At 44.2% G+C, this 26,307-nt stretch overlaps 1 protein-coding gene across 3 annotated transcripts in view; it reads left to right on the forward strand.

Annotated features, from left to right (window-relative positions):
* slit2 (slit homolog 2 (Drosophila)) overlaps positions 1-26,307 on the forward strand; it is a 513,947-nt gene that overhangs the window by 355,057 nt on the left and 132,583 nt on the right. For all 3 annotated transcript variants that reach the window (XM_078545575.1, XM_078545584.1, XM_078545594.1), the window contains exons 10-12: positions 8,603-8,674; positions 11,930-12,001; positions 17,056-17,127. In XM_078545575.1, coding sequence (XP_078401701.1) covers positions 8,603-8,674; positions 11,930-12,001; positions 17,056-17,127 — 216 coding nt within the window. The remainder of the gene's footprint in view (positions 1-8,602; positions 8,675-11,929; positions 12,002-17,055; positions 17,128-26,307) is intronic.

The following is a 26,307-nucleotide window of genomic DNA, read 5'->3' on the forward strand; positions in this document are numbered from 1 at the left end:
CACCCAGCAGCCCCTGTGGCTGCCTCCGAACTTTTTCCCGGGTCGGCGGGCCCAGCTGCAGCCAGGAACCACCCCCGTGGAATTAAAATCCCATCTTTCCTGGCACTTCATCCAAAGGCAGGCGAGCCAAGCTGAGAATTTCCTGGCCTCTCATTAAAATCCAGCACTATATGTCTATACTTTACTTCTCATCCTTGTGTAGTAATTATAATTGCTCTTCATCTGGGTAAGAGGTACATTTTTATCTTTACCACCTGGGTGGCAATCTGATGCACTAAATCACCCACAAATTTTAGAGCCCACCTGATTCTCCTTTCATTGAAACCAAGGGAGTGAAAATCAGGTGCTTTCTGCAGCATATGTGCAGTCCCCACCTTCAGATTATTACTCATGTGGTGAAGACATGGATTTTCCCCAATGTCGGTGCACTTACAGCTCTAGGCCTGGAAGTTCCCAGTATCAAGTGTTGGTTTCCTTTTATGTCCTTCTAACCTTATCACAATTACGGTGGTTGTTTCTACAGAAGGAGATTACAGCTGCATTTCAGGAATCTGTAGACATACTTGCAGCACAGAAGCTGTAATAAATCCCCACTGCCACTTAACAACCTGCCTTCAGTTTGCTCACACATGCTTCTACAATTTATTGTGCAGAACAGCTGGCAAAATGTGAACAAGTTGTTAGTTTGCGGCATGAAGTGTACAGATGTTGGTCATACATGGTTCTAAAGCTGACATTGCACTTAATCTCTCTTATGGGGATTCTAAGAAGATTAAAAACATGGTAAGGTATAAGCTTAGACATGGCATGATTTATAAGATGTGCCAAAATGATGGAAAAATCTGTTTAGTAAGAGTTTACAGAAAATAAACTTCCTGCATTTTTCTGCTTTTGGATTGAACAGTGAACCTCACTCTGAGTGTTTTATTTACTGGACTATCAACCACAAACTCCCCTTTGCTGTAAATCCAATGCTGATCTAGTAAGGAGCGTTTATTTTTGGTGGGCCCTGAGCTTGATTGAAAATTCATCATGAATACAAGTTTCAAAGCCAAATCCTATTCTGGTGTGAGTTTTCTTCATTCCAATTGACTGAAGCTTTTTGTCCAGGAAGCACATGTGCCTAGCTGATGTGCCAACATCACAGCAGAAGTGTGTAGTGGTTCCCTTTGATTCCTTCAGAGTAAAATATCCTCATCGCACAATGACATTTTTCTCTGCACATATTTATTTACTTATTAAAGCTTTAAATTGATATAGAAAATCACATTTCATCCTGACCACAAATAACTTTTTATTCTCATACCAAAATTCCAGGACTTTCCTGAATGAGAGCCCCTTGTCCTGAGGCCTAGTTTAAGGTGCGTGTTCCTCAAAAAGTAAGTAAGCATGGATTCTGCACCAATCATCTTTCCCGGTCTCAAGTATTGAAGCATTCCTGGTCTAAACCAACATTGCCATCTGCGCAACCATTGCAATTCTCCCCTGCCTCCTCTTGCACTGTTCCTGTGTTGCTCCATTTATCCTCTTCTGTAACCCTCATTCTTGTAGAATATTAGGATAGAAGGAGGCATTCAGCCCATCAAGCCTGTGCTGGTTCTTTGAAAGACTTATCCAGTTAATCCTACACGCCTGGCCTTTCCCCATAGCCCTGCAAATATTTTGTTTTCAAGTATATATCGAGTTTCCTTTTGGAAAATGTTATTGAATCTGCTGCATCACCCTTCCATCCAGTGCATTCTGGATCATAACAACTTGCTGCATTAAAATAATTATCCTTAGCCTCCCCAAGTTCCTTTGCCCATTTCCTTAAATCTGTGATGCCGTTTATTAATCTTCTCCCTTTTTGTCAGTCATACTTTGGGTGGTCAATTTTTGCCAAGTGAGCCGCTGTTATGAGAGTGTTGGATTGGACCAGTCACATGTGGAGGCTTTAATAAAAATAGGAAATGCTGAGAACAGTCAAGAAGTCAGTAATCGTCTATGCAGAGAATTAATAAGTTGAGGTTGCAGATAGGACCCTTCATCAAAAATGTAAAAAAAACTACAGATGAAACACACACACATGGAAACATAGCCATACCATATCCCCCAACACACGCACACACCCCAACCCATACACATGCATACCCACCCTCAAACTTGCATCCACACCCATATATGCACACGTACACTTGATCAAAAATGGCTTGGTGACTTGGTCGAAACCTTTAAGATCCTGAGGGATCTTGACAGGGTGGATGTGAAGAGGATGTTTCCTCTTGTGGGAGAATCTAGAGCTAGGGAACATGGTTTAAAAATAAGGGGTTGCTCATTTAAGACAGAGATGAGGAGAAATATTTTCTCTCAGAGGGTCATGAGTCTTTGGAACTCTCTTCCTCAAAAGGCAGTGGAAGCAGAGTCTTTGAATATTTTTAAGGCAGAGCTCGATAGATCCTTGATTAACAAGGGGGTGAAAGGTTATCAGGGGTGGCAGGAGGTTACAATCAGATCAACCATGATCTTATTGAATGGCGGAGCAGGCTTGAAGAGCTGAGTGGCCTACTCGTGCTCCTAGTTGGTATGTACACAAAATAGGAAGCAACCTGTAAAGTGCTTGAAAGGAAAACAGGAGAGGATTAAATGTTTGTATGATTATAACATAAGGCGATAGACAGCAACATAATAAATCGAATAGATGCTCCATAACCCCTTCTCTCCTGTTGCCTATCTCTGTCAGCTTTACAATAACAGTTTTATCTTAATGATTTATGGAAATTATTTCCCTCACTGATAATTTGTATCATGAATCCCAACTTCTTCAGGCATATTTAATGTTGGTATCAGTATTTTTTTGAAAAATCAACATTAAAAGCAATATACTTCAATATTGCACAATATTGCCTCTTTCGTGATATGGGATTGTAATCTTTTAAGAAAAATAAAATGCCTGTAGCACAGTTTAATTGAACTCAATACAAGTTAGGATTAGAAAACTGAAACAAAAGAAAGACTTAGATTTATACAGCATTTTACATGACCCCTGGATCTCCCAAAACACTTTACAGCCAATTAAGTACTTCTGAAGTGTGGTCACTTTTGTAATGTAGGAAACACAGCAGCCAATTTGCACACAGCAAGCTCCCACAAGCAACCATGGATAATGACCAGTTAATCTGTTTTTGTGATGTAAATTGAGAGATAAATATTGACCAGAAGATCAGGGATGGCCACCATCCCCACATTGCTCTATTTAACCTCCCATTCAACCTCCAACAGTGCACCACCCCTTCACTGAAGCATCAAACTAAATTGTTGCATTCAAGTTCTGCAATGTGCCTTGAACCTATAACTTTCTGAATCAGAGGTAAGAGTGCTACCGACTGAGCCATAGCCAACAAGTGGAAGTTCAACTTTTGATTCACTGCACAATCCTTGGTCCCATATACACTCAGAGCTGAAGTAAGGTACTCAAAGTGGAAAGCCCAAGGGTTAGCCACAGGATTAGCTGCACACACCTCACAGCCCCAGAGAGAGATAGTCTGATGAGTTATCCTGCCCGTGCCAGCTAATGGTTTCTGTTCCATAATCCATATCTTACTGTCATCCATCCTCTGTGCAGCAAAATGTGCTTGGAACAGACTCAAAGCACCTTAAACGATTGATTGTTGAAATAATGTCCAATAAAGTATGCTGCCATTAGAGACAAACCTGGAAAATATATTTGGCAGCAGAGCAAAATCTGCATATTTCACTGTGAATATTTCTTCCTAGATCAGTCCGGCAATGAAATCAATTCTGTGGCAAATGAATGAACCTGTTTACAGCAATTCAGTGGGTTGCAGGAAACTAATACCACTTGGGACTGACATTTCCCAGATGTTCTACATACAGTCATAGAAATTAAGTCAATAACTAATTCACAAAAAACTATATGCTGCCGGAACATAGTACTTTTGCATTGGCAAGTAAAAGCAAACTTTACAAAGTTTGAAAGGTCTGTGGTACAGACTGATCTTTTTAATTTGCATTCATCAGTGGAATTCAAACTCTCTGCTTGACCCTCATTCAGTTTTCAAGGTCTGAAATTGTACTGAGCTATGTTTACAGCTGAAGCTGTCTTCAGGTTGTTAAAGCCTCATGTAAATTCCGATCACATCCTGGTACCAGTTAAAGCAGTTTTAAGTGAGACCAGCTGCGAATGGGAGCCTGGCAGTTGTGTCAGAAGTTTTGTACCATTGTAGAAATTTGCTGGTGTGTGTATATGGTGCACACATTTAAAAAATTGATTCAATGAGCACATCCCCCTCTCTGTGGAAGTACTTAGAATGTATTTCAGTTCCACTCTCAGGCAGAGTCCTCTGTAGGTGGAAGTGTGTTTTGGACTGTTTTCAGGCCTGAAATAAACAGAGTGTGCAGCAAGTGTGGTGGAGGCCCAAGATTCATCCAAAATTTGGCCTTGGGCTTCATCAGCATATTGCCAGAGTTCCGTGAACAGAAATCGAGTGGCCAGAGGCAGCTCACTGATTACACAACAACAAAATTGATTTGGCCGAATCCCTGACCTGACAAACCCTCCCGACCTGACACACCTACCCCTGACCCACCTACCCACCTCACCCATCTGTCACGGTACCCACTTGCCACCCTGCCACACTACCCACCTACCACCCTACTCATCTTCCAACCTACCGACGTACAACCCTACTCATCTGCCATCCCATCACCTCACTCAGCTGCCACCCTGCCCCTACCCACTTATTACTCTACCCACTTGCCATCCAACCACCTCACCCACCTGCCACCTTCCCCACCTACCACCCCACTCAGTTGCCACCCTGCCACCCTATCTACCTGCCACACTACCCACGTACCACCCTAGCACCTACCACCACACCCACCTGCTGCCCTACCTTCCTACCATCCTACCCACCTACCAGCCTACCCACCTGCTACACCATCCACCTTTTCAAAGCAGCTTTGGGACATTTAAACTGTTTACTTACCAGAATACGGAGTTGATGCTGCAAAAGGGGGTGTGGCTTGCCTTCCCCTGATGGTCTAGTGCTACAAAGGAGCAGTTCCAATTTAGGTACGCTCCGCATTTCTATAGAAGCCAGGAATGGAAAACCCAGCCAGAAATGCAGAGCTCTGGCATGGCACAGAAAAGTAGAAGTGGAGTGGCAATCCGATGGTGTTTGACGCTCCTCGGAAGATCTGGACTGATGTTTCTTTTGTCCATGTGAAACAGAAAGATGAATTGGCTGGAATGCTTTGGTTCAGTTGTTGACAGTCCATCCTTAAACAAAGAGATGTATGAATTTATGGGCTGGCTATGAATGCCATATTTACTTTGGTATTTGCTTGAGACTCAGGACTGTCCTGAGCCCAAAATGCCACGGGTCACATGATTTACAGGGGCTATTTTAATAAACTGTTGAAAATATTAGAAGCATTGCCTGAAAGTTCATAATATACTGGAGCATGACACTTGGAAGTAGATGGACAGTTTTAAAGCACAACTGTTTACAACTTGACATTCTCAACACCTTTTGGGGACTTGAGGGAGGCACAATCTATCCACTGTTCACACACAGGCTGCTGCCATTTTCTCCAGGTATAAACACCTTTCACCTTGTTCCTAGTAAAACAATCTGGGCCCCTTTTAATCTCTAACAATCAAACCACCCAGGCTTGCTGTCAGGCAGGCTTCAGAATGGGTCACAAGACCCCATTTATTTTACCTTAAATGAACAACACAATGCCAAAAATAACAAACTTATAATCTTCATAATTGTAACAACAGGTAGTGCCTGAACAGCTGAGTGTTAGAAGGCATTTTCTGTCTTTAACCCAGCAGTTTTACATCTGGCTTCATGAGATGCAATGCCTCTGCAGGCTGGTAGAACCAACATGGTGTAAAAGTAACTTAAAAATGGAAAGAACAGAAATGTGCAGTTATATAGCACCGTTAATGTGGTTGAATGTCCCAAGTTGTTTGACAGGAGCATTTTCAAACCAAATTTGACACTGAGACAGATATGGGGATATTGACAGGTGATCAAAGAGATAGGATTTGAGGAACATCTTAAAGGAGCAAGGAGAGGTAGAGAGTTGGAGGGAATTCCAGCGATTGGGGGCCTGAGCAGTTGAAGGCATTGTCACCAGTGATGAAGCGGTTAATTTCGAGAATGGGCAAGAGACCAGTGAGGGAGCACAGAGATCTCATGACTTTAGGGCTGGAGGGAGGTTACAGAGATAGGGAGAGACAAGGCCATGGAGGTATTTCTAAATAAGGATGAGAACTTTTAACTTGAAGTGTTGCCGGACCAGGAACCAATGTAGGTCAGCGAGCACAGGGATGATGGGGGAATGAGGTGTGGTAAAATAACCCCATCCCTTACAACATGAGTGAGGGCATCATCACCATTCCAGCAAAGAATGCTTAGGGTGAGTAGGGCATATCCCAGCTGTTAATTATGACCAGATTGTTTCTGTTACCCAGTTGGTAAGTCCAAAATAAACTACTTGATTCTTAGAATGTAAAGGGTTATATCACGATGAAAGGGGAAGAATTTCTTCCCATGAGGCTTATTTAATGATGTGCCAATTCCTATCTATGTGCTTGTATCTGAGAATGTGTGTATTTATATTGTTTGCAGATAGATAAATGTGAGATGTGCCGTGGGAAACTATGGACTGGATTTGATGCTTCCCATTGTGTTGGGAACCATAACGGCATTGCCTACTTAATCACGGGAGAGGCCTTGCAGCGGCAAATCCTCCCCCAGTTAAGTAGGAGGGTGAAAGGGGCTAACATGGGATTCATGGCCGCTGGCAGCAGGATGTTAGTTAGGCTGATTAATGAGTCAGCTGACACCTATTATCCCTAAGCCCAGCACAATTTAGTGGTGGTTTGGGGATTAAATAGGAGTTCATAGGTCTCCCATGGCTCCCAAAGTCGCCCAACAAACCCTGTCCGCATTGCCAGCAGCCTAACTGGAGGAGGTCCCTCACTAACAGGCGCTCTAGGCTGACCAAGGGACCCAGCATTGGATAGCCGGGAGCTGCTGAAAGCCACCCCCCTGCCCTTGCCTCTGACCTCTCTGCCCCCTGCCATCACCTCACTCTGTGACCCCCATCTCATACTCACATGGCCTGGAACTTCCTCTTGGAAAGTGATGGAAGTCTCACTTCATAATAATTAAAGGCCGATCATCTCAAAAATTAAAGCAGGGCAATCCAGTCAAGGTTGGTTCACCCCTGACATTTATGTTGGGGTGCCAGGGGCCCACTCTCCACATATAATCCAGCCCACACAGAAACGATTTGCAGTATTATTGCAGACGGCACAGTGAAGCTAGCCTAATAAAATAACAGGCAACAGAACCTGCCTACAGCTCATTTAACATGAAACATCATTATACTGCTTAGGACAGTCTCAAGTGGAATCCTTATAAGACCATAATTCTATGTTATTCCACTCTTGAGACCGTGCAGAAGGATGTTTAATGTAAAAATCACCTTGGGTACAATATGTCCACTGCTAACTTGACAATGCTAAAATAGTAGCCCCTGCAGCAGCAACAATATCATGACATAAATTTTAATAAGTTGTTTGCTTACAAGCCATTAACATATATCTCTTAGGGCAGAATTGTACATCCTGCAGGCAGGCGCGCACCCGACCCGATTGGGTGTAAAATTGCGCAAGAAGACGTCAGGCGAGCGTCTCAACGTTATCACACACTTGCGTGATATTTCACTCAGAAGGCATGCGCTAAAGTCGGAAGCGCACCCACTGACAATTAAGGGGGCAATTAAACCCATTAATGGCGCAATTGACTCCGATTTTTCATTGCCCGGCCAATCTTACAATTGGCAGACAGGGCAATCGGCCATGTGGCCTTTACATTTTTCATCAGACCTCATCCAAGAGTGGGATGAAATTTCCGTGATGAAATAAAATAAATATAAATTTCTGTGGACAGCATTTTTATCAGCTATATTTTCGGGTGATTGATTATGATGCATGAACACTTTTTTCAGCTTTTAAAACCTTTATTTTAGCTTTTTCTGTCCTCCAGCTCCCTGAGGCAGCTGTCTGCCTTCAGGTAGCTTTCTCACAGCGCCCACCCGCGCCCGTGGAAATGTCGTCGCCCGCCCTCTGCCCACCCTCACCCCGGCAGCACTGAGCATTTCAGCGCACGTTTCGCGCTGGCTGGCCGTTAATTGATCAGCTCCCGAGTCCGCTGATCGGGCGCACCTGCCAAAGGTAAAATTCAGGCCATAGTTATGTCAATGTGACAAAAAAATGGCCTCTCTCATCAGGCAAGAAGCAACTGGTCAAACACTACGTCAATCGAGTTTTGTTTTACAGGAAAATAAATTATATTTCCTATACAACATGGTATTTAATCTGTGCAGCTCTAACAGATGAATTTCTTCTGGACAAAGAGGGAAGGTCTTTGGTGTTTGGCTATTCACAGTAACATTAACAGGAGTCCAAATAATGTGGTCTGAGTAAACATGAATGTTGACAAGAGGCTGAGTGTGGACCACCACTGCTGTGTGCTTTACTTTAGGAATGTACTTTCAATAGCAAATTATGTTTTCTCCCCAGACGTCTGGAGCAAAACTCAATCAAAACCATCCCCCCTGCAGCCTTCTCACCCTACAAGAGGTTGCGAAGAATGTGAGTAGAAGAAAAAGTATTCCAAATCTTTAGAAGATTATTCAGTATTTGTTCCATAAGGAAAGCTTGAGTGTTTAACAATCAGTGGATGGTAATGGCTGACTGGTCCAATTTGATTTACAATTCAAATCTGTGAACGTGTTTTTCAATTTTTAAAGCTTTTTGTTTGCTTCCTTCATGAAACTTGATGAAATTGAAACCCTTCAATACTTTCCCAACGACCTCACCATCTTATATCTCCGCTGTCCTCCCTGCCTATGTGCTGGTATAGTTCCATAGATGCCAGCAGCCCTTTGGTCACTTGCTCCAGTGGTGCCTGCACAGGATGGGCATTGGCTTAAAATTTCAAAAACTGGAAACATTGTCCGGGATTTTCTGGCCCCGCTGCGGGTGAGGTGGAGCCCCAGCCAGGCGTCCAGTGACTTGCGGCGGGACCGGAAGATCACGGCGGCGGGTGGGCACGGAAAATCCCGCCGATGACCCCAACGCACCTCCAGCTTCTGGTTTTAATGAAATCGGGCTTTGGATGGCAGGCAATACTTGCTCTCAAGGTGGGTCAGCCATTTAAATATGATAATGAAGCTCACGCCTCAAATGTTACCTTTTGCATATAACTTTTTCAGCACTTGGGGCAGGATCTTTAGGTCAGTGAGCGGGGGGGTGTGGCCTGCTCCTCGATGCGTAAAATGACACAGGATGATGTCGGGAGTCACCCCGCGTCATTTCCATTTTCAGGTCGACGGGGGCGCAGTCGAATCAGCTGTGTGCCTGCCGACCTGTCAACGGCCTATTGAGGCCATTTAAAAAGTCATTAACCTAATTAATGGACCTGCCCGTCCAACCTTAAGGTTGGCGGGCAGGCCGGGAGCCCTAGCGGGCTTCAGAAAAAGCACAAAACCTCATCCACGGGCGGGATGAGGTTTCCTGAGGGGTTTTAAAAATTTAATAAATGTTTGCGTTAAAGTGATGGACCTGTCCAAACTCATGTGACAGTGTCACATGAGGGGACACGTCAGGGAATTTTTTTCAACATTTACCTTCAAAACTTTAATTCTGAGCCAATCTCCCTGAGGCTGCACTTAGTCTCTGGGAGATCAGTGCACTCTTTCGCGCGCACATGCGAAAGAGCGCACTCCCGGCTGAGGGAATCCACCCCGTCTGTACAGGGAGCGCATAGCGCCTTTGGACTAGGAGGACCAAGCATACTTTCCCCCCGATCACCCCCATGAAATACCTCCACCCAGCCCTGCGAAATCTAGTCCCTGCACCCCACCCCACCACCCCATGCCTGCCATCAACAATCTCCTCCAGCCTTCCATCCACAATGACCTCAACCTGCCATCCATAACGATCCCTGTAAACTCCCATCCATGATCTCCCTTACCTGTACATTTCTGGGATTTCCACTGCTCGAACAGCTCCCACTACCGACCCCGCAACCCCTGCCACTTTAAGGTCCCCACCAGCCTCCCCATAAACATGGGTGCCAGTGTGTTTCAGTACAATATCATGAAACATGTCAATGTGAAGCCGGAACCTATGCTCACTCAAGATCACAAATAAACAAGCAAGCATCAAAAGTCAGGAACAAGAAAATAACCCTTACTCGCCCAGTAGCACTGAATCCTATTATAGTGCAACAAGTGAGCCCTGACTGGTAGTTTCCAGCTCAGAATCTTATTCAAAAATATCCCAAATTCATTCATGTGAACTACCATTAAAAACAGTAATTTTTGATGTTTTTTTTTAATGAAACATTTTACTTTTCACCCATTTTTGAACAGCAGCCTGAATTTTACTATGAGTGTCAGGGCTCTGATATCAGGGTGAAAAGTGGGTCCTGAGCCTACACTTATGAGTAGCAGGACCTTCTCAGAAATTTTAACACAGGTAACCTCCTAACTGGTCGACTGTGGGCCTGCCATCCAGTTAAGGACGACGGGCAAGCTCCTGATCAGAGGGTTAACAGCTCTGAAGCGCCTCCAGGAGTGGCGGGCACTACTGAGGCAGGCAGGACACCTCGGGAGATCAGCAAGGTAAGCCCCCAAAAAAAACTCAGATGTCCAAAGATTGGAGAGGAAATCCCTCCGGGCTGGTTGCTGGGGCTGTGGGGGATGCCCTCCTTGCTTGTGGCCCCTCTTTGACCAATGGAGTTTTCGGCTCCGGTGCCCCCCTCCCCCCCACTTCACCCCAGGCTGCCACAGGGAGGCCTTCTCTATTAAGCTGGCAGCCTCCCCACTTGGCAGGAAGCCACTCTGCTGGCATCGCGTGCAATGGCCTTTAATTAGGCAGTCAGCCCGCCTCTAGTCCCACCGCCGGGAAAATACCCCAGCGGCGGGACTGCATTGGGGAGCTGTCCTTTCATGGTTCCCCTCAATATTTGACCATCCGCTCCTTCCCCATTGCCGCCACCCAGGGGCCAGTAAAACTTAAGCCAATGGAATTCCTTTTGTTCGAGGCAAGTTTCACAAGGTTTCCAAAGGAAGTGGCGGCAGTATTTTATTAGGGGAATACTGGCATATTGCTTTACAGACCTCAACAGAGCATAGTAACAGTCACAAGCCAGCAGTGACTAAAAAAAAAGAGGCTTTTGAAATGAGCGTGAGATTGACTAATAGTATGTCTGCCTTTGAGTAATAACACGTTGAGGTTTTGCCATGCTCAGAATAGAACCACAGCCATACAAATGGAACAACCTGTCCTTAATTATAAATACCGGAATTTGTAGTTCAGAAATTGAGTAATCTACATGCCTCACCTGCTGAAAATGGATGTCTGAAACACATAATGCATGATTTTCTGGTCATTTAAAATGCTGGTGGAAAATTTGTGCGCGAGGAACTCCAGAGTTTTCATTTTGCACTTTTAACGGGTGAGGTTGGGTGAGGAAAAATAAGAAAAACCACTCCAAATTTGAAGTTTATATAGAGTCAATATTCCAAAAAACACAGAAATAGCATTTAAAAGTTTACTTCAAGAAAAAGCTTGATTAATAATGTAATACACTGACCATGAATCTCAGTCACCTGTGCAGGTTTTAGTGCGGTGGTTGATTGGCATTCAAGGGAGAAAGAAGTCAAACAATGAGAAACAGATGCAAGGTATTGGAAGTGCCAAAGTGGAAAGCTGTGTTGAATGCTTGAGAGCCACTTGTGAGCATTTGAATATAACGAACAGGCCAGTAGGCCTACAGCACCTTATTGAGATGACAGTCAGTATTTGATTAAACTTTTAAGGCACTGTTCTTCTTTTCAGAGACCTGAGCAACAACCACATCTCTGAAATCGCACCAGATGCTTTCCAGGGACTGAGGTCACTTAACTCCCTGTAAGTTTCTTGAAAGTTTTTGGGCATATTGTCTGTTTTTAGAGTAACTCATTCTAATCATTACATGTTAAACTTTAAAAAGATTTATTTACCAGTTGTGCATTTCCAAATTACCTTGGTGTTATAACATAAAATTTGTGCTAATTACATATATAAGCCAGACTCTAAATTGCATAGGGTTCAACAAGCAATTACACTAAGATGGGTATTTTAATTTTAAATACCATGTTTTAGTTCTCCATTTAGCCCTACCTAAACTTATTTGACACAAAGTTTTGATTACAGTCATATATAGACCTGAAAAAATCAAAGGCAGAGTGGAAGCCTGGATTCACGGAAGTGTGGGAAAGCAGGCAGGCCCAAATTTCACTGCACATTTTCATGTTTCACGGGGGCATGATATGTTTGGGTAAACCAAAAGGAATTTTCCAACAGAGGTTCAAAACTTCCAGAAATAACTTCAGCAGTGTTGTAGCCATGCTGCCTAAGTGAAGCTGGTGCCTGAGGTTTGGAAGAATTTTACAAACATGAAAGGAAACTGGTGGCAGCCCACGTTAGCATGGGTTTTATTTTTGTACTGTAGTTTTTATTTGTCTCTCTCTTTCCCTTTCTTTCTCCTCTTCCCTTACTGATTGTGGATCATTAACCTTTCCACTTGCTTCTGCTGATTCTGCTCTCTCAGTGCTGAAAATGGCCGAGCAGACTGTGCCCATTAGGATCAGCAGATTCGTATTTTCAGTGCTGAAAAATGACATTCAGGTGATTTGAATGTTGAAGTGTACAAATGGGCTGCTAGTCACTGAGTTCCTGAGCTTTCCTAAGCAAAGGAAAATCAATCATCTCAGGCTGGAATGGGTATATGGTATCTCCAATTTTAACATTGACAGATGGTTTCCCTTATGTCTTGCTAAGCTGCACTGGAAGAGGTCTGCCCCAAAGCCCCTTGGTAAAACATGTTGTAAAGAGGGAACAAGACAATGGAAAGCCCCATGCATTGAGAGGATTTAGAAGGGTGTAAAATGGAATGGGACATAGATGGAGACAGAGCAAGAGAGGAGATATATTGAGAAAGCAACAAAACAGGACTGGAAAATAAATGGACAGAGCCATACCATCTGAAGGCAAATTGAACAAACAAGAACGAGCAGGCTGCCCTGATGTCAGTGACTGATCTGACTTGACATGTGCAGTGTGCCTGGTTCTGTTTCGTAATGTTTCCTGGTCCATTGTCCATGTGCTTTGCACAGGTTAATTGCACCTGCAGAAAAGCAATCCGTTTGACTTTCCCTCCAAGTTTTTCTTCCTCCACTTCCCATGAGCAAGTGCCTGACCTCCTCCCTGAGTGCATCCAGCTGAAATTAAAAACTTACTGTGTGGACGTTGCTGGCACAATTCCACACCTGGCTCGCATGAATGACAATCCTCGGTGTTTGCGTATATGGCTGCAGGCCAGGAAGTTCATTTCAATACTTATTTTTTCAAGCTATTTTTTGATCTTCTTAAAAAACGAAGTTGAAGGTTTTTTTAATTTGTTGAACATTTAATAATTGCTCTTCGTTTGCACACAGGTAAAGCCTTTGAGCTGAGAATTCATTTACAAAAGTGGCTATAGCTGTGGCTAGTTCCTCAGAAGCAAGCCTCATATACATACAATCATAGAAGTGCACTCAGCTAAATGAACAGCATGTTGATTAAAACCTGTTCAACCTGTAAGGGCTACTAAAACCAGTCTAAAAAAATTAACTCCCCACCGCCCTTTGTTGTAAATGAAGCTGAGCATGCCAAAATCAATAGTTGGGGACTGTAACCAGACAAAGTAATGATTGTGACAGATAGGGGCTCCCTATGTATCACGTACAATACACAATGCTGTACTGCTTTCTCTTCAGTACAGTACCTGGAAAATTCCCAGAAAGGCAGCAAGTTTTAATGCTACCCATTGCTATGTCACACTGCTTTGAACCCTTTACTGCCTAACCAGCACTGTTCTACAGATGGTTTACAACACTTTCAGCATCAAGAATGCAGATCTACCATAGGCCATGGAGAGCCTTGGTTCAATTTCTCGTGGGTTTTAAATGCTGGAAGCTGAACAATAAGCCAAAAATGCATTATTCAAACAACATATGGTTTTGATATATTTTTAAAAAGCACAAAATGTTTAGTTACCACATTGTTAAATTATGTTAGGACTTCATTGCAAGCAATTGAAAATTATTTTTATAGACTTTACTGATGAAATTACATTAATGAGGCAAGACTGAGGCGGATGTGGTTTGCAAGCCGACATTTCCTTCAGCAAAAGTCTCATAGGGACTGCAAAAGTCACTTTGATGTTCTGTGAAAGTTAATGTCATTGACACACGCAAAATGCAAACTACAAACAGCCCTGGAGACCTAGTGCTGCCTTTAATATTTATTTTTGTTCAGTATCCATTGCCTGTAATCTGTGGCCATATTCCCAACTCATAGATGACAAACTCTGCAAATTACTGTTTGTTTATCAAAAACAAGGGCCAACATTGTTTGCTGTGTTTAATGGCCCATCATCTCTGAAGTGACAAGTTGCTGCCTAATCTTAGCAAAGTGATATCCTCCTTTGCAAGCTAATGAAGATATCACAAGCCTAATCTTCAATTTCACTGCAACCATTTTAGGATGCTTCCCATTAAAGGGCAAGATTCTTTTTATTGATTTGCCTGTTTCCTTTTGAAAGTTTTCTTAGCATGGTTATGATTAGCTTCTACTAAATACCATTGTCTGGGTTGTGGTTAGTGAGGCATTCCTTTATATGGGACACTTTTTTCAGGTGTCTAATTGATTGCTCACTCCTATTTTCATTAGTGCTGACAGGTTCTGCCCTATAGAGAGAGTTTGGTCATTGGGATTATATTACTTCCGCTTGAGTGTCAATGTGATTAAGCTCCAGCTAAATTGGGATGGTTAAAATAGACTGGAGCATGTAGGAGAGAGAGAGTGAGATAGTGCTGCATTGTATGAAATTGCAGTTTAGGTTGCATAGGAGAGTTGTAAAACACTGCCGTACAGGCCAGAGCTTTTGTTTATGTAATTGTGTAGGTGGGTAGCATTGAGCTCTGGAGGCTATGTATAAAGTTTAAATCTACATTCCATTTAAAATTCTTTCTAGTTGCTCATGTGAGAAGATCATGGTATTTCAATTTAGGATTGTCTACAAATAAAGTAACTAATAAAATGCCTTTTCCAAACCACTATACACACGAAGTTCAAGCATCAAACATAATATCATTACATGTAGACAATAAAGCACAATGCCATCACATGTAGCCTTCAAGGCTCGAATACTTCAAATTGAATCTGAAAATCAAGCTGAAAATACAGAACTATAACAGAGAAGCTGTTTTAAACTTCAGAACAAAGCCACAGTTAGGGACGTTAACCAGACAATGCAATGATTATTATAAACAGGGGCTCCCTGTGCATCACATCCAATACAAAACTTTACACTGGTTTCTTTGCAGTACAATACCTGGAACACTTACAGAAAGTCGACAAGCTTCAATGCTACCCATTGCTATCCCACACTCCTTTGAACCCTTTCTGCATGACTAGCACTGTTCAGTGATGGCTCACTATTACAAACTTGCGAGGAATCAGCAAATACCAAATTTGTGGACAATTGAGAACGTCTGTCAAATAATGCTGCAAGTTTCAGTTTTAAGAGAGTCTGTCAGATAATACTGTAGTTTGGGCTGTGTGAGAGAGACTTTGTAGTTACAGTCTGTTTTAAGGTTTTCAGTCTAGTTCACATTTACACAGAGATCATGCTTTAAACTTGACCCCATTCTTTGATTCAATGCAGTAACTGTGACTACAACATTACTGGTTACACTAGTTAGTGGTTATGTTATTGAAATAAAAATCCTAAAGCCCAGAATAATCCAGGGATCATGAGCACAAATCTCACCATGACGGTTTTCAAAATTTGAATTTAGTTTCGTGAAATTTTGGAAGTAAAGAAAAGTTGGTATCAGTAAAATTGGTTCACTTTAGACCTGCTGTTCTTCTCCGATCTGACTCATGGGCAGGATTTTCGCCCATGTTGGCTGCCCTGCAGCCATTTAACTCGTAGCTAGAGGCAGGACTTACGCCCCTCACTCGGGAAGAAGTCTCACCTCAGAGACGATCTGATTGGCCAACAGGTCTGTAGTCCCAGGAGTGCCGCGAGGAAAGGCAGCCACGGCTAGGACTACATCTAGTCCCACAAATCTAAATGCCGGGAGCCCCAGGACACAGATGAATGCGGCGGTTTTGCGACAGGGACAGGAAGGGTGTGCTGGGGTGGGCGAAGGGGGTGAGTTAGTTTGGAAAGGTCAGAGGGGAGGGGACACACTGAGGTGCATAACTTGACGGGGTCCCGGCCCCCTCAAAACTTTCCCTCCCGAGACCTGGGCAGACTAACCTGTTGGGCATCCCCTCATACTTGACCTTCTCTTGCTGGCCTCAAAATTGCAGCCGGACAGAAGGCAACTATTAACTGGTCACTTAAGGACCTCAATGGAGTGAGAGCGGGCAGGGTGGCCTAGGTCTCACCCACCCGCTGTAAAATTTCAGACAGGTTGGAAGCGGGCAGATAGGCGACAGGAGGGAAATCCAGTGAATCTTACAGGGCCCCCTGCCTTCAAACCCACCAGCAGGGATTCATAAAAGTCTACTCATGTTTCCAGTCTCAAACCAGCTTAGTAAGGTACTTAGTTGCATCAGACTACTACAGAGAATATAGGCTGCAGCAGTTCAAGGAGGTTCATCAGCACTTTTAGGGCAACTTACGGTAGATGTTAAATGCCGTCTTGCCTCTAGCAGTAAAGTCCATACCCTGAGAATATTTTTTTCAATATGCAGTAAATTAATTTAATCAAGAGTATGATAGTTCCCTGATTCAGACTGATATATCTCACCACAAATATTTTAAAGAGAATTAAAAGGTATGCAAGTTGTGGAAATTAAGCTGAGAATATCTACCATTGTTTCTTTATAGATTTTAACTGACAGTTTTCTACTTCTTCCTCCCACAGCGTATTGTATGGAAACAAAATCACAGAGCTCCCTAAAGGCCTTTTCGAAGGACTCTTCTCTCTGCAGTTACTGTAAGTATGTTTAGCCAGTTCCTGTAAAATAGACTGGGGAAAAAGAACGCAAGGCACTTGATGATTGCTACATTTCTACAATTCTTGAAACTACTAATGGGCTCAATTTTAACATCTCTGCCTGACAAAAACCAAGGGGAGAGAACAGTTAAATGGACAGGGGAAATGCCCACTATTTTCCCAACCCAATCTAGCCAACTGCAATTTTAAATAGCAGGCAGCAAAGATGTCCACCTCAAGCCAGCGAGGTCCTCTCTCATTGTGTGGATTGGGTGCCCGATGATGTTGCCTTATCTGAGGCCTGCATGAGCATGACATAGCACTAATTGAATTGCACATTTGGAGAGCCAGTGCAGACACCATGGCCTGAATGGCTTCCATCTGCAATGTAAATTTCTGTGATTCTAGAATTGCAATTGTTAAAAAAAGGTCACATTTTTGTTGCAGTTGCTGACTGTGAAATATGGTGAGGCTATTAGTCTTGTAGAATATGAATTCCTGCCAGCTCCAAATCCTGAGGACTGAGTTTTACCGCAAAGGTGGGAAACTGGAGCCGGGTTTGTTTTTGTGTCAGAAACTGGCCTCTGGTGGGAAACTGACTGAAGTTCAGATTTTCGTGTGAACAGGCCCTTAAAGCTGAATGCGGCGGAAATGGAGGCAAGTCAGATGACGTTGCGGCCTCACTTAGACACCTGCAGCAGCCATCACTGAGCCCACTGGTTGTCCTGAGGTGAGGGAGAGAGTTTGTGTCAAGGCTTCCACAGAGGCACACAGAAGCAAGATATCACAGGGGAACCAGAAGCCTGGCACCCATGAGTAGGGAGGTCCTCTTCCTGTAGTATGGCAGAGAGTGGCCACCCCATCATGCAACAGAGGCACCTCTCTGTCCAGTGTCATCTCCCTCCGCCTCCAGTTTCTCCTTCTCTTTTACCCCCTGCTTCTGCTCCTCCCCAGGTGAGCTGTCTCCTTGTAGGCCTCAGCATCCTCAAGGTCCGCACATCTCTAGAAGGCCATGTTATGGAGAGCATAGCAGATCACCATAATAATTGAAACCCTAGGAAGGTATTGCAGGGCACCACCAGACTGGCCCAGACATTAAACCCACTGGCCTCTGAGCCTGTGATGCCCCATCATTTATAAATCTGATGTATTGTCCAGCCTTGGTGAAGAGGGCATTTATCACCTGGGTGATGCATCGGTGTGCAGCTGCCTGTGAGATGCTGTAGAGGTCGCACTGATGAAGGCACAGACGTCTGGGACCATTGGCCTAGAGCATCACTGTCTCTTCCAGGAATGGTTTTCAATCATGTCCAGGTAGCTTTGCCTCTGCCTGTAGATCCTGTGCTCAAGGTAGTGCCTCCTTCTCCTTCATGCCTCTTTGCCCTCTCCTCTGGCCTTCTGATGCCCAGGGCTCTGATCTTCCTATGCAGGCTGCTGCTCCTCATCTCCAGTGGCCTTGATTTCTGAGGGTGTAGTACCCTTTTCCATCTGCAACCATCCAGGTGCTCAGGTGGAGTCCAAACACCCACTGCTTCGATGCCCACACGATGCCAGAAGGGTGATGACCCATGAACTGGCAAAGTTCCTAATGCTGGCTCCTCCCATGACCTGTGATGGGCAGCTGCAACTTAAGTTTCAAAGGGGGAAACCCGTCCCCTATGATAAGCATGTACATTTACGTTTTGAAACTTTTTTGGCCTCCATTACTGGCTCCCAACATGGTACATGCTTGCCTTCAGCTGGTCAGAAGCAGATAGCTCCAAAATACCTGCCTCCCCCAGAGAAATGCAAAACATTCATAGGGGCGGGTTTTTAACAAGCTATCAACTCGTTTAGTTGTCCTGTGAAGGAGCACTGGCAAGTTTGCAGACCTTAATGACTCCGGAAACTAAGGTGGAATCACTGGATGTGTGACATCACCACCATTTTTTCCAGTTGTCCATGCCCAATCGGGACCAATTGGGACCTTGAAAATCTTCACCTGTGGGTGCGTATGTGGTGCTGGGGAAGGGTGGGGGGAAGGTGAGACTCTGCTGTGTTGTGTGCTGATGAAGCTTTTACTGCATGGTGTTAATTTATTTAATCCACTGTGTATCAGTCAAAAAAGATGAACAATTAGGAATGATTTTGTGGGAGCCAATGAATGTTATATTACACATTCAAGTGCATGACATTCAAGGCTCATATTATATAGCTTTGTTAAAGTTCAGATGAACCGTATTGTTACCTGAGCAAGGAAGATGGATAAAACCTAACCGAGAGCTCCAATTTTAATCCGTCTTACTTGACAAGAATTGCGTAAGCATGGGGGTGGGGGATGGTGTTGGTGGGAAGTAAAATCAGGACTTTGCGCTCATCCTACACTGCTGTCTGCTGCCATTTTAATTCCTGGCTTTAGAGAGATGTCAGAGCTCCTTGCCACAGGCAGGCTAGGGCCTCAACTATGCAAAGGTCGGGGTCCTGTGAAGTTGTTAGAACCCTAAGGCCATTTTAACTCAGGATTGCACGAGTCATACTGAGTTCCAAAGCCTCCAGTGAAATCTAGCAGCAAGCAAGAGTGGGTTCGGTACAGGCCCAGAAGTATTGGTAAAAAGATTTTGGTTTTTGTTTCCTCTTGGGACGAGTTGAGTAGTATTTCTGCTCCAGTTCCCACACATGTGAACCTCATTTGCCACAGGCTATTCTTCCCTTCTACAATCCATGATTACATCCAGATCCTGTCACATAAACGCCAGACATTGTTCCATCCTGTTGCACTAAATCCTACACCCACCAACCAACCAAGTAACTAATCCCTGCAGGCTCAGGTGGGAGTCTGACTTGAAGGATCAGAATGACATTTGAAAGCTAAAATGGCATTTCTCAGCCACACAGACCTCGTACGCTACATTTGCCGAGTTGAAATTGGATCCTCTTTGCGCCCCTTCAAGATACAACTCCATTGAAGTCCTCATTTTGGCCTCTCATCAGTCTAACAACTTCATAGGACCCCCACCTTTGCATAATTGAGGCCCTTTATAGTCCACAAAGCTGCTTAATGTTAGGTGTAAGTGATGTTTCGTTTCATAAGAAATCAAGGAATTTTGATCAGGCCTGTTGACTGAGATATAAGTAAAATAAACATGAAACATAAGGGATGAGCATTCAGAGAAATTCAGGAATTGGGAATTGGATTGCCGGAAATGCAGTCATTAACCTAAAGGACTCTGAACGCTTGCTCCAGGATGCTGCAGAATAATGGGCGATTCATGTAGAGAATGTCGGTTAGGGGTCAAAGTACTTTTATTTCCAGTGAGTTTGTACAGTACACACAAAGCAAGCATGGAGAATTTGTGGAATCTACTTTCTCAACCTCCGCCGGTGATCCTTTTGTGGGAGCTGTCATATTTGTTGACCCCTGCACTATTGGATGTCGTAGTTTTGGCTCTACAATGTGTGAAAGAATTTGATATGTTTATCACACACTGTCAAAGCAAGCAGCAGAAATGAGATGCACCCTGCCAGACCCAGCTGAAGAAAAAACAATGCATTTTAGCTACTTTAAAAAGTCATAGCATTCCTATGTAACATTATATGAGAATCACTGGACACTCGGCTTGCAAAGGGTGTTGAGTTCAGAAAATACTGGTTATCCAGTTGGTTAAAAACATTTAATGCTGGGGCTTTGATTTGATGGGTGCCTAGTGCATGATTATGAGATGCCAGTGATTTGTGATGGCATCTGTTTACAGTTTTTTTTTCCCTTTCGGTTTCATTCCTGTATTGGCACCTTTAACATGGTCAGTGAGGGGATACTTCGGCCTGAATGAGACACAGTCCAAATGAATATATTTGAGAAGTTGGTTCAAAGTGGGAATTAAACTGGTAAATTTTTTTTTCAAGTTAAATTTTAGAGTAAGAGACAGATTCTGACCTAGAACTAGCAGCCTTTATGTAAGTTAAATAGCCTAGTCAAAAAGGCAACTGCCTTAGTGGCAGTTAACTGTCAATCACCTGAAAGCCCTTGCCTGAATAGGTGCCTGAATAGGTGTAGATTACTGTAGCAGGAAGTTAAGCTAGAGAGTGACTCATCACAGCTCTATATAAGAAAGCAACTTTAAAAGTGCACGGTCGGTAAGAGTCACACGATCAGTGAGGGGAGACCTCCGCCTTAGTGAGACATAAAACGAGTTAGTATATTTGGGAATTTGGTTCAAAGTGAGAATTTGGTGCATGGGGGAAAGAGTCGCTTTAGGTAAGGTTTACTTCAAGAAGTGAAGTGTGCTGAGTGTGGAGTTTGGTGAAGGGCAGGGAGGAGGTGCTTTTTTCTCCTACACTTTTTCAGCCTCCAGTATTTGATTTCCATTTTGGTGCAGCAGAAGGAACAGGTAGACCAGTAACTAATATTATTAGATTTATCAGTATTGTAAGTACTGTATTGTTTTGTCAGTATTGTAAAGTTTACTGGCAGTGCCAAAACCTATTGAGGTGTAGGTTTTATTATTATAAGTAATTAGCAATTATTAATTAATTAGCACATATTGGAGATGGCAGGGCAGTGATGTGCTGTGATTGCAGGATGTGGGAGCTTCTGGATGCCGATGTGATCCAGGGCAAACACATCTGCAGTAAGTGTTTGTGGCTGCAGGAAATTCAGCTCCAAGTTATTGAGCTGGAGGATGAGCTGCAGACACTGCGGCATATCAGGGAGGGGGAAAGTTACTTGGACACTTTATTCCAAGAGGCGGTCACAACCCTTAGGATTGGGTCTTCTGATTTGGTCAGTGGTCAGGGACTGAAGGGTGTGACTGCAAGTGAGGCAGGTAAGGGGACCCAGAGGGCAGGAGTGCAGGAGCCTCGGCCCTTGCAATTGTCCAACAGGTTTGAGGTTTTTTTCAGCTTGTTTGGATGAGAGTGAGGGCTGCAGGGTGGATGAGCTAACTGGCCATGGCACCATTGTACAGGAAGCCATTTGAGCAGGGTGAGTTACGAGAAAGGTAGTGGCAGTGGGGGACAGTGTAATCAGAGCAATTAACACTGTTCTCTGTGGCAAAGAGCATGAGTCCAGACGGCTATGTTGCCTGCTCAGTGCCAAGGTTTGGGACATATGCTCGGGGCTGGAGAGGAACTTGCAATGGGAGGGGGAGGACCCAGTCATTGTGGTCCATGTAGGTACCAAGGACATAGGCAGAACAAGGAAGGAGGTTCAGCATAGTCAGTATGAGGAACTTGGCGCCAAATTAAGAAGCAGAAACTCAAAGGTCATAATCTCTCGATTAGTATCTGAGCTACGTGCAAATTGGCATTGGGCAAGTCAGTTTAAGGAGATCAATGCATGGCTCAAAGACTGGTGTGGGAGAAGTGGGTTCCGGCTCTTGGGGCACTGGCACCAATACTGGGGAGAGTGGGATCTGTACCATTGGGACAGTCTGCACCTGAACCATACTGGGACCGGTGATCTTGTGAGCCGCATAACTAGGGAAGTAGAGAGGGTTTAAAACTAAATAGTGGGGGCAAGGGCACGAATTTGGGAAGATGTGATAAACCAAAGAGTAGAGACAAGGCAAAAGAGAAAGGTATCATTACGGGAAATGAAAAACAGACCATGACAGGAAGGGATAGAGAGTATGAATCTAACAGTAAATCAACAGTTGAGTCTAGAGGTTATAAAAATAATTGAAGGATAAAACTAAAAGCTCTGTATCTGAGTGCACGAAGCATTCGAAATAAAACAGATGAACTGACAATACACATAGAAATAAATAACTACAATTTGATAGCCGTTACAGAAACATGGCTGCAGGAGGACATGAATTGGAGCCTGAATATTAAAGGGTATAGGACATTTAGGAAAGCAAGGAAAAGGTGGAGGGATGGCTCTGTTAGTTAATGATTGTATGAGCACAATAGAGAGGAAAATCCTCAGTTCAGGAAAGCAGGATGTGGAAATGGTTTGGGCAGAGATGATAAATGGTAAAGGCAAGACTCATTTTGGGACTCATGTACAGGCCTCTTAATAGTAACCACATGGTAGGATGGAGCATAAAGGAAGATATAATGTGAGCTTGTCAGAAAGGCACAGCGATAATCATGGGAGATTTTAATCCACGTATAGGCCGGGCTTTTCTGTGCCCACTGGCATCGGCTGTGTTTGGCGGCGTGAGCAGACAATATGGCGAGAAGGCCAAAAATCAGTTTCAGGACATTCATGAAACCAGTTTGTGATCGTCCGCTCAGCCCGTCGATGGCAGGCCACGTTTTCTGCCATCGGACATCGGGAACCTCATTGTAATATATCAGCATATCATTATAAGGCCAGCCTGCCAGACTCAGCACCCCACCTCCACCCCAGCTGGATCGTCCACCCATGTTGGTGGGAAAACACACAATGTGTTTCACGACAGCATAGATAAGGCATGCACTTGATGGGCTGCACTTCACTTGGGCTTCAAGGTTTGTTTGCCTACATTGCTCTGGCCAGCTCTCGCAGTCATCAGCGTCACAGACAGCACCGCATCACTTTTAGGGGGGCTCACAGCAGGCCTTACCTATTAGACCAGACAGATGTGGGTGACTTTTCAATGTCTGCAGAGCTAGGGCTTGCTTAGGGAAGGGTGAGAAGTGGCCTCTGGCAACGGAAGAGGCTGCAGGGCGAGGGCTGTACTGGGGAAGGGGGGGTGGTATCCCAGCTGTGTGTAGGGGCATGTTGATCTGTGCAAGTGGCCTTAAGAGGGTGAGGGCTGACGAAGCAATCTCCAGAGGAGATGAGGCCAGATGGAGATGTGAGGGTGTGTGTGTGAGAATGGGTGGTGATGCCCCTGGAGCTGGCAGAGTGAGATGCCAGTGAATGTGTGATGGGCTTGAGCGTGTGAAATGGTTTCCATACCTGGCTGCACAGATGAGGTCATTCATCCTCTATATGCATTGGATGGCCAACCTCTCCTGTGCAGCATTGGCACTGATCACCACTGCCATCGCCTGCCAAGCTGGAGTGGTAATGTAGCAGCCCCTCCTGCGGCCAGGGCAGGGGTAGAGGACATCACAGCGGGCCTCCCTGGTGTCCAAAAGGCGCTCAAGGGCCGCAGTCTTCTTGCCTTTCGGGGCCATGACTTCTTTGCTACAGCTCTGAGCTGGAAGCACTGAGCGCAGCTGTACTTTAAATGAGGCAGTGAGGTGACGGCGTAGCAGGCGAATCGGACCCCGCCCACCATCCAGACGACGTGTATACTGGGAATGCATAACAAATACAGTGGGTTTGGGACGATACAGCGTGAAAACCCACCATTGCAGCCAGTGGGTAAAACGGCCTTTTTCCCACCCGCTACTGCACTTAGTGCAAATCTGGGCTGATTCTGCCCATAGACTGGAAAAGTCACATGGGCAAAGGTGGCCTCGATGAGGAGCTCATAGAATGTTTCCAGGATAGTTTCTTAGAAGAGCATGTTCTGGAGCCAACCAGAGAGCAGGCTGTACGAGACCTGGTATTATGTAACAAGATGGGATTAATTAATGATCTGATAGCGAAGGCGCCCCAAGGTAGCAGTGACCCTAATATGATTGAATTTTACATTCAGTTTGAGGGAGGGAGGAGTGAGTCCAAGACTAGGGCCAGGATTTTGTAGTCTCACTGTGGGAGGTGGTGGCATAGTGGTATTGTTACTGACTAGTATTCTCGGAACCTGTGGTAATGCTCTGGGAACCTGGGTTTGAATCCTACCGTGGTAGATGGTGGAATTTGAATCTAATAAAAAATCTGGAATTAAATGCCTGATGATGACTATGGAACCATTGCTGATTGTCATAAAGGCCTATCTTGTCCACTAACCTCCTTTAGGGAGGTGAAATCTGCAATCCTTACCTGGTCTTGCCTACATGTGACCCACAGCAATGTGCTTGACTCTTAAATGTCCCCTGAACAAGGGCAATGAATGCTGGCTTAGTGATGCCTACATCCCATGAATGAATTTTTTAAAAAAGGGCAACTGGTGGATGTACTGTTCTTAGATTTCCTGAAGGCATTTGATAAAGTGCCACATGAAAAGTTATTACGAAAGTATAAGTTCATGGGTAACATATTGGCATGGATAGAAGATTGGCTGGCTAACAGGAAGCAGAGAGTAGGATAAATGGGTCTTTTTCAGGTTGACAAGATGTGTGCCACAAGGGACCTCAATTGTTTAGAGGTTTATTACTTGGATGAAGGGATGGATGCCAAATTTGCTGATGAAACAAAGATAGGTAGGAAAGTGAGCTGTGAAGAGGGCATAAGAAGGCTACAAAAAGATATGTTAAGTGAGTTGGCAAAGATCTGGCAAAAGGAGTATAATGTGGGAAAATGTGAAATTGTCCATTATGGCAGGAAGATTAAAAGAGGCATATTATCTATATTATGAGAGATTGCAGAATCCTGAAATTCAGAGTGATCTGGGTGGCTTAGTGCATGAATCGCAAAAGACTATGCAGGTACAGCAAATAAATAGGAAAGCTACTAGAATGTTATCATTTATTGCGAGGGAATTGGGAGAAAGTAGGGATGCTCTGCTTCATTTATAACGGGCATGAGTGTGACAACATCTGGAGTACTGTGTACAATATTAGTCACCTTATTTAAGGAAGAATGTAAATACATTGGAAGCGGCTCAGAGAAGGTTTACCAGACTAATACCTGGACTGGGTGGGTTGTCTTATGAGGAAAGGTTGGACAGGCTAGGCTTGTATCCACTGGAGTTTAGAAGAGTAAGAGGCAACTTGATTGAAACATACAAGATCTTGAGGGGTCTTGACAGGGTGGATGGGGAGAGGATGTTTCCTTTTGTGGGAGAATCTAGAACTAGGGGGTCACTGTTTAAAAATGAGGGGCCACCCATTTAAAACAGATAAGGTGAATTTTTTTCTCTCAGAGGGTCATGAGTCTTTGGAACTCTCTTCCTGAAAAGGCGGTGGAAGCAGAGTCTTTGAATATTTTGAAGGCAGAGGTGGATAGATTCTTGGTAAGCAAGGGGGTAACAGGTTATTGGGGGTAGGCGGGATGCAGATTTGAGGTTACTATTAGAATAGCCATGATCTTATTAAATGGTGAGCAGGCTCGAGTGGCCAAATGGCCTACCCCTGCTCCTTGTTTGTATGTTCTTATGTCTTTCAAGTCATGGTCTACACTATCAGCACAGTGATTAGACAGCAGTAGGTGTGCTTGTAACAGGG

The sequence above is a fragment of the Cetorhinus maximus genome, chromosome 1 (genome assembly GCF_964194155.1).
Source record: "Cetorhinus maximus chromosome 1, sCetMax3.hap1.1, whole genome shotgun sequence".
Taxonomy (NCBI): domain Eukaryota; kingdom Metazoa; phylum Chordata; class Chondrichthyes; order Lamniformes; family Cetorhinidae; genus Cetorhinus; species Cetorhinus maximus.